The sequence below is a fragment of the Gavialis gangeticus genome, unplaced genomic scaffold (assembly GCF_001723915.1).
Source record: "Gavialis gangeticus isolate Ggan-Ray unplaced genomic scaffold, GavGan_comp1, whole genome shotgun sequence".
In the NCBI taxonomy this organism is placed as follows: Eukaryota; Metazoa; Chordata; order Crocodylia; family Gavialidae; genus Gavialis; species Gavialis gangeticus.
This window is the reverse complement of record NW_017728996.1, coordinates 30,194,740-30,203,719: the sequence shown is the minus strand read 5'-3', so window position 1 is coordinate 30,203,719 and position 8,980 is coordinate 30,194,740. Positions and strand designations below refer to the sequence as shown.

At 43.6% G+C, this 8,980-nt stretch overlaps 1 protein-coding gene across 2 annotated transcripts in view; it reads left to right on the top strand.

Moving 5' to 3' along the window:
* Positions 1-8,980, top strand: part of WDR72 (WD repeat domain 72) — a 279,358-nt gene that overhangs the window by 142,504 nt on the left and 127,874 nt on the right. For both annotated transcript variants that reach the window (XM_019504240.1, XM_019504239.1), the window contains exon 15: positions 4,606-5,426. In XM_019504240.1, coding sequence (XP_019359785.1) covers positions 4,606-5,426 — 821 coding nt within the window. The remainder of the gene's footprint in view (positions 1-4,605; positions 5,427-8,980) is intronic.

Here is an 8,980-nt window from a genome sequence, read left to right as displayed (position 1 = left end):
TCAGGTCTCTTCCAACCCTACCAACTATGAAACTATGAATATCTTTTCTTTAACAACTTTTATTAAGAATGCAGCTTCATTATTTACATTAAATTCATTTAAATAAAGGCTAAGTACAGACAGTCAAAAAGCCCCAGGCTGAATCCATTCAATCTTTGCAAGTTAGTCTAAGCTGCCTAGATTGAACCAATGAGCGTGTGAACAGACATTCACTTTTGATTCCAGAAAAGTAGCCATGTGCCTGTAGTGGTCCAGGCCAGTTGCCAGGGGGTGCCTCCTGGCTTGGCTGGAGCAGACAGCTTGGGCCAAGGCTAGCCTGCCCATCCTGTGAGGAGGGGATGGCAGGGGAGTTGCAAAGCATCTTGGGATGCTGCGGGACTGTGAGGTAACTTGAATCTGGAAGTGATCTGGGGCAGAAGTTCAATAAATTGATTTAACCTAAATCAGTTAAATCTGAGACTACATTAGGGGTGGGCAAAATGTGGCCCACGGGCCAGATGCAACCTGCCAGGCTATTCTATCCAGCCTGCAGGGCCCCTAAAAAATTCAGAAAATTAATATTTATCCACTCTGGGCTGCCTGTCATGCAGCCCTCAATGGCTTGCCAAAACTCAGTAAGTGGCCCTCCACCCAAAATAATTGCCTGCTCCTGTACTACATCCATCCAGGTTTATCTTAAACTGATTTTGGCCATTTGGAAAGCAGTTTGTGTGCACTGAACTTCTGTTGCATTAAAGATTTGAACCAGTTTCTGATCACGTATATTGGTTTATGTGTAATTTCTGTCCCTATCTTCACTGTTTAATGATATTTCCTTCTCCTCTGCCCCGTCCCAGAACCAGCTGCTAGTTACTTTTATTTTTAGATATACTGGGAAAACATGATGTACCAGAGAGTTTAGAGAAGAAAGTTCATTTGAATATTCTCTAAAAAATAACTCCTTTTTTGTGAACTGCCAGACAAATGCCTTGGGGAAAATTCTATCCTTAGAATTCCTGCATCCATTTGAGGGCAGAATTTGTTTGTAGATGGACAGAGAGTCCTTTGATCTCTCTCCTATTCTACTCTAAGGGCCTTGGCACATGTTAAAATGGGCACTTAAAATGAGAGCAGTCATTAGCTTTGGGGTGTTAAACTGCCTCGAAATGTTTTAAAGCTATGCCGCTGCAGTTGAGGTTTCTCTTTGTTTTATTTTGCCCTGGTCATTCATGTGTACTGTATGAATGCTCTGGAGAAATAAAATGCCTTAACTTTGATTCCTCCAGCACCCCAGGATGCACAGCTGCTCTACCCCTTCCCACCCTTCAAATATCTAGAGATCTTGGCCCTGCCCCCAGCATTCCACACTGAGTGCTTAAGCTTACTGCCTGGTGGCTAAACTTAAGGGATACCATGCAGCCAAGGGAAGCTTGCTTCCTCCGGCTGCATGGCCTCCCTGTGCAAGGGGCTCCACACTCATCTTAGAGCTGCTGGGGCTCTATTCAGATGGAGACCTTGTGGCCAAGGAACTGTGCTTCTCCCAGCCACATGGTTTCCCTGCCTGGGAACTCCATCTCTCAGAAGCACAGAGAGATCTAACTAGGTATTTTTATTCCTCCTTTCCTACCTCCACCCCTCCATGCATCATCCACCTCATACAAGACAGTTCCTAGACACAGGGACCTGACCTCTCAAGTCACCAGTAAAATAAAGACCACAATTTAATGTTCACTTCAGAACTAGTAGTTTGAGAGCATCAGTATATTCCATTCTGGCTGCTCCATGGGTTGTTAATTTGTGCTGCCCCTCCCCAACACACACTATGAATTTTAAATTGAATTCCTCTAACAACTGTATTAGGTGGACTGGTGTGTGGATCATAATCCCGTATACAGCAAAGAATTATCAATCCACTACAAGCAAAAAGTTCTGCCAGCTACTTTAAACTAAAAAAAATTACACTGGTCTATTTTAATATAATGACAGCAAAAATATTAGGTTTGTACAAGTTCTAGTGTCCATGCCTGCCAAAAACTCTTTTGAAAAAAGAGAATGCAGCATTAACATAGAGCGAGTAATTTAATATCAGTAGAAACACAAGATTTAAGAGCTCTGAAAATAGCGTGATCTTCCCATATGCTAAGCAAAACTAAAATCTACAAGAACAAAAAATAAGTCTTGTTTAGCTCTCCAAGCTGCTGGTCTGTGCTCCTTGCCACCTGCATGCTGTGCTGTGGCTGCACACATGCACGGGACATTTATCAGCCACATTATTGGCCACATCAGGCCAATTTCCAATGCAGTCAATTTTCTTTATATTGGTGCCGATCTGATATGAATAATTAGAGCTTGTCCCCAAATCTGCAGTTCTGTCAAAAAAAGGACTTGTCAACAGTTTTGTTGGATGTACATTAACAAAAGAGTAGACTGATATTCTTATTTAAGCATAGTTATCACATTAATAAGCAGAATTAAAATGACAGCTTATAAAACTCTCACTGTGAAGATGATTTAAATTAGGTGAAAAGGCCTGGCTAGGTGAAAGTTCAAGTTCTTCTCTTCAGAGATATGCAGATCTAGATGTTTCCCACTCAGTATCTCTGCCTTGACTCAATTCAGTTCCAGACTGCTAGCTTCCATTCAATCCCCATGTTTATGGAACAATATTTACATTATACCAGCTGGCTTCAGAAGAGAGAATTATATACCTGGTATCCTCAACATAACAAAGGGATTGGAGTCTATGTCCCCTAAATAACCTATTCAGTCAGCTCATATTCATATTGGAGAGGAGGAATGACAAAAATAAATCACGGTTCCAGTAAAAAAAACAACAAAAAAACCCAGTATGAGATCATGAAATTGAAGTCTGTATCATAATTCATACATGCCATTGCTTGACTTTGTACTATTACAGTTCTTTTAACAGAGTAAATTCCATTACAAGCAACTTTTAAAAAAGCCAACTAAAAGAAAAACAAATGTCCTATTAGGTAGAACCAAACTGACATGGGTATCAGCAGAACTGGGAACATTTGCTCTACTGCATAGACTTCTGTTACTTGAATCGGGGTATCTGGTGGCAGTAGTATCTTATTCTCTATGTGAAGCAACAACTAAAGGGGGTTTCACAGAGGTTGGCTGACTGCAGTGATCATGTACTGCAGTCCTGGATCCCTATGCTTGCCACTTTCTCCTCCTTCCCCTTAGCATACTTACTTCTAAAATTGTCTCCTTATTTCTCTTTCTCCTCCAAGCTAATTTTTCCAAACTCCTTTTTTCTCTTCTGCTGCTATTCCACCTTTGCATGTCCCTGGCCATCCCAGCCTATCTCTGCCCTCCTTACCGCTTTCATTTGAATAAGACAAGCAGCTTCATCCTCCTCCAGGCTGCTTTGGAAACACAGCCGCTCGGCTCTTAGTTCTGATGCTACCAGATAGTGGAAGAAGCTATTGCAAGAAAAAGCCTGTTATGACCCACCCAGTGTCCAGGACAAGAGATTTTAACAAATAAAGCAAGTAAAAAAAATCCCTTGTCCTGGACACTGTGAGGGTTTCCTCATGGCTCTGGCCTTCCTGCAACAGGTTTGTCCCTCACTGTAGCCCAACAGTCTCCCATTCTGGTGCTTCTCCTCTGCATCCTCCTCCAGTTCTGCTTGCTGGATTTTTTAACTCCCAGTGAGCCACTCCCTCATTAGTCTTCACACAGCTTCAGCCTCACTGGGGGCTTGCTGACAGATGCTAGGGGAGTAAAACCCTGGTTGAAAAGGCCCAACAGTGCTCCTAATTTTGCAGTTAGCCTGCCAAATAGCAGGAGGGCAGGGACTTAGCCTTTCACAGCTGCTCTGTGGTAATTGTCCCTATGACCACAATGACCAAACAGAAAGCTAAATTGCATCAATTTAGCCCTATTTCATTAGGGGCTTAAGTATCAGATTCTTAGCATGGGATAAAATCTCTGTGGCTACTATCCCTGATGTGTGGTTATATCCCTGAATCCTCTTAATTGTGGGCACAGTGTCAGTTTCTGAAAATTGAGAGAGAGCCAGAAAAAGTTTGGAAACTGCCATCGTATATCCTACAGTACAAATGTGCCTGCTTTCAAATGCATGATTACATGAAACACAGAGCATACTTGCATGTGCATTCAAGCACAATCCACAAGATAACTGTCATAGACCTGAATGCATAGAAGTCCCCAGTCGGAACTGTTCCCAGAGCCTCCATAATCCTTAAACATTCCTTCCTATTATATTTTTCCTATATAGTAAATATATTTTTCCTATTGTATGTATCAAACTGCCTCTAATTTCCTAGTGTTATTCCAAAATTATATTGTTGCTCCCATTCTCTTCACTTTATCTCTCTCTACTTATCTAGTTACTTGTTTGCCCTTAGATTAAGTCACTTAAAGCCAGGACCATTTTTTCTTAATGGTCAGAAAGTGACTAGCATGTAGTAGATGCTGCTGTAAATATATAATTAAGTGTAACTTAGTGGAAGTCAGCAACATTGAACCAGGAATAAATTTTGCCTATTCCAAATACATCTCTAAGTTTAGGACTAGAACTGTTATAACTCTGTAGATTTGATTTTGGCATTTTAATACATAACATTTTTATTTCAGGTAACTGGGACCATCCATGTCCGATGGCCCTTTACTATCCTACCAGTAAAGACAAATTGGAACAACATAAGCTTTCATGTTCTTTTATTTGATCTGGAAAAACTTGTAGAACTTTTACTGTCATCTCAGCTCAATGGATTGAAGTCATCAAATTCATTCCACAGCTATGACACTCTAAAAAGAGCCAAAAGCACAGCAGAGAAAAGGACACTAACGTTAAAAAGGAATAAAACTTCTGGCTGTCTTTCTCCAATGGATGGGCAAATAAATACTATCTTGACAAACCAGGTCCATAGGGATAATAATGCTGCTAGGTCTCTGGAAGAAAGTGGTGGCATCAAAAGGCAGAAAAAACTGAAGAGTTCAAAAAAGATTAGAATGCAGCCATCAGGAAAAATCGATGCAAACATCACCACAGACACTGCTAAACTGCTCTTGTCATGTCTCTTACCGTGGGGTGTGGATAAAGAATTAGACAATCTCTGTGTTAGATATTTAGATATCTTGAGACTACAATGTCCAGTTTCTTTTGGACTTGTGTCAAATGAAAATCACATATCACTAATGCTGCCAGGATGGAATTCTACTCATTGTGGTGTGCTGGAAGAACACACACTGATCAACTTGGTTTCCAGAAAAGTGCTAGATTTGTCAAACAGATACATCACTGCAGCTCAAGGACGAATTGAAAAGAAAAATGGACTAGAAAATGATGTTGAGGGCACACAGATATCACAAACTATTTTCTCCTTATTGAGGAAAGTAGCTTTAGTCAACACGATAGCTGACATGCCGTTTGAACTAACCAATGGAATTGACAGGTAAGAACTTTTAAATAATTGCTGTTACTTGTTTCTTATTGATGGGGATATATGCATATATATGTCATCCAGTTATTTTCTTAAATGCAGTGGTGTTCACAGCAGGCTTATTTACATGGACTCTCTTTAAATTAGAGGCAGATTTGGGAGGATCTACATGCTTTTTCAGAATATATGTTGTGGGGTATGTTATCTTTTTATTGAAGAAAAGAACAAACTGAGGAGCAGACACTGGATCCAGGTCTATGACAGAGATGGGCATAGACCTGAATGACTCTAGTTCTTCCTCCATGCCTTTAAGACCTGCAGTACTACAAGTGAAATTGTGGAATTTCTGAATCCCCTCAAAATAGAAACAAAACCTGCCAAAAAGGCTTCCCTGGCATGATAAACAGTGCTGCCCCTGGGTTGAGGCCAGGAAATGGAAGACAGAGGAGAGAGGGGAAGGCAGAGTCCCCAGCTGCTGCTGCAAACCAGGTAATGGGAGGGGGAAGTGGCACTCAGATGGGAACCTAGGGGCCACAGTTACCTCCACACAAGCTGCATGTAGTACATGGGCTGCCAGTTGGACAACCCTGGTCTAGAGACAAAAAAGATGCATGGGTCCTATTGAGCCTATTCCTACCTAGAACCACGCATCTTCTGGGAGGCTGGGGGCACTAAGACTCTCTAGGAAGGGCTATTGCCTTGTAGGAAACAGATTTATGAATATTACCAAACAAAAAGTCCATCAAAAATAGATGAATAGGTCATAGTTACTTATGGTCCAAATTCCACATGTACCTCTGTGTCAGGCAAAATAATGTTAAATCAAAACATTTCAAATCCAGCTGGAGCATGTTGATTATTCTTTGGCTCATTTTCCATTTCAGTCATGTCACTGTTCCCCAACCTGAAAAGAACCTTAGAGTGAAGTGCATGCAAACAAAGTATAGCTTTACAGGCATGATAGCCCAGTTTTCTTCTGCAGGTAATGGCATTGAGGGAAATTGGCTAAGTATTCTGATCCATAGAATAAAGTTATCGGGTACTTAAGGTATATTGCCCTGATATAAGGTCTCTTGGCTTGATGCGAAATTTGGATTATCAGCCAATGGACTCAGATTCTATGCCCCTTGTCACAGAGCACTCAGGTGCCCTGCTCCTGAGAGCAGAAACAGCTTGGGAGAGACCCCTAGTGGCAAGAAGGGGGAGGCTCAGCTGCCAGTCACCAGGGCAGCACAGGTGCTGGTTGCTAGGGCAACCAGTGGAGCCAGCTGACAGGACGGGGCAGGGCTTGGCCCTTCTTAAGCTCAGGCTTGAGGCCAGGAGAGCATTTCCCCTCTGGTGGCCAAGGAAGGGGGAGCTCGGCTGGTGCAGAGAGAAGGGAGAAGCCCGACTGCATAAGCATCCCCTGGTTGCTGCCATGGGTTGGAGTATTTCCCGGTAGGGATTGAATGTTGTTTTCGCCGGACAGTTTAGCTTTTTATGTTATAGCCCGGGGGCTTTGTGTTTTTGTGTTCGTTGTTACACCGGAGGACCAGGTGAGGCTATTAGGGGTTGGAGGAGGCCTTATAGAGACTCTACGGTAGCGTCAGGATCCTGGCACCAGAGAGGGCACAGCATTTGGGATGCATTGGCCCCAAACCCAGAGCAAGGGGGCAGTGAGAAGCCCCAGAGCGAGGGGGGCCATGAGGAGCCTGGAGACAGGGCCGCAAGGAGCAAGAAGCCCCAGAGAGAAGGCAAGGACCACGTTAGTACCATCTGCGAGGCTTGAGATGCAGTGTAGGGGAGGAAAAAGGAGCCGCAGACAGTGCCCCCTAGCATCAGGGTGCATAAAGTGGGCAGACTCCCGCTAATTACAATCAATCAATCAAGATCAAGGCATGGCAGGCGAGTAAGCGTGTGGTTGGCCCATTACAGGAGGGCGGAGCCACCAAAAGAGAGGCTCCAGTAGCAATACTCCTGTCATACCCCTCCTTATATTTTTATGATCTCATGTCATGTGTGTCACAAACCCATTCACAGGATACTCCCAGAGCTGTACCACTGCTTGTCCCAAGAAACAGACTAAAGTTTTCCTTGGACTAGCTTCTTATCACCAGGGGCCTCAGCTTCACTGCTCTTAAACTGGACCTCAAAGCTACAGCAAGGGAATCTTTTCCAACTCTAGGTGTCCTCTCCCTTTGGTTTTGAAAGAAATTGTAGGTCCCCCTTTCCACAGAAAGAGCTAGCCTGGAATATCACTTGCGCAGAAATCATTCTTTCCACAGGCAATCAGTAAGGAGACAGAACAACAAAAGTATTTATTATGTAGGAGAAAAGAATTATATAATTAAAAACAAATATAAATTTGGGAACAATTAAAAGACAAGATTCTTACCTTTTCATCTGGCTACACCCTAGCCTTCCTGAAAAACCTGCCAGTATCTCCAGAAAATCAGTCTTCCTGATGATTCTACCAGCCCTGGCTACTGGACACCCTGGACTCTTCCTCAGGCCTGCAGTCATCCAAAACAAAACATATCATACAGATAACGTCTTAAACAACTCATAGCTAACCCCTCTCATCAACATTCCCATGAGTTACCAAAATCCTAATAAATCCTAATCTAATAATGTCTCCTTCTGCCTGTGTCTGGAAGTGGAAAGTATCTTTGAGCATGTCTGCCTTGTTCTCTTGACTAAACAATGTCCAAAATTATAAGGGTATACATAGACAGCATAACATAATCTATATAGCGATAAAAGTGACATAAATGAATGCCACATAATATGGGCTTTCCAACAAGACCACTCCTGCGATATCAGTACAACAAAATTCAAGAATACATTCATGATAACCCACAAACCCTGCAAACCATAATGGGGTTCTCAGCAATCTGGTCATTCAAGTTCCACACATGCCTCTGTACCAGGTGAACTATTCTGAGATGTCAGTCCTGGGTTGTTACTTTCAATGATTTTACTTGCAGAAGGAACCTGGCTGCTGTGCATATAGAGCTTTTTCTTTTACCTTTATTTCAAACTTAAAGTTTTTTTTAGGAAGGAAATTATCTCATTAAGGGCTTTGCACCCAAAGAGAAAAAAGTTATAGAGTGGCAGCACTGTTAGCAGCGGCTATGAGTTCCCACCACTCACCCAGCTGGGGTGGGGTGGGCACGAGACGGAGCTGCTGTGCTGCCTCTGGACAAGCAGCATGCAGCTGCAGGAGCCGCACCACCCAGATGAGCCAAGGCTTTGTCCTGTGCCCACTCTGCCCTGCCTGGGAGAGTGGGGGGAGGGAATGGGGGGCATGTACACCCAGATGAGGGCAGGGCAGGCAGCAGAGCAAGGGATATGGGGGGGCTGCAGCTACCTGAAAATTCGCCATAGCCCCTGCCGCCCGTCCAGAGTGCAGCCTGGTGCAGCTCCGTCTCCGCCCGCCCTACCCTGCCCCACACAGATCCAGGGGCAAACACCCCCCTGTGCCCTCCTGGACCATTGACAGGAGCAGCAGCAGGAACCACCAGTTAAGCCACCAAATGAACAGCACACAGCAGTGGCAGCTGCTGCTGCCTCCCTCCCCCCCCCCC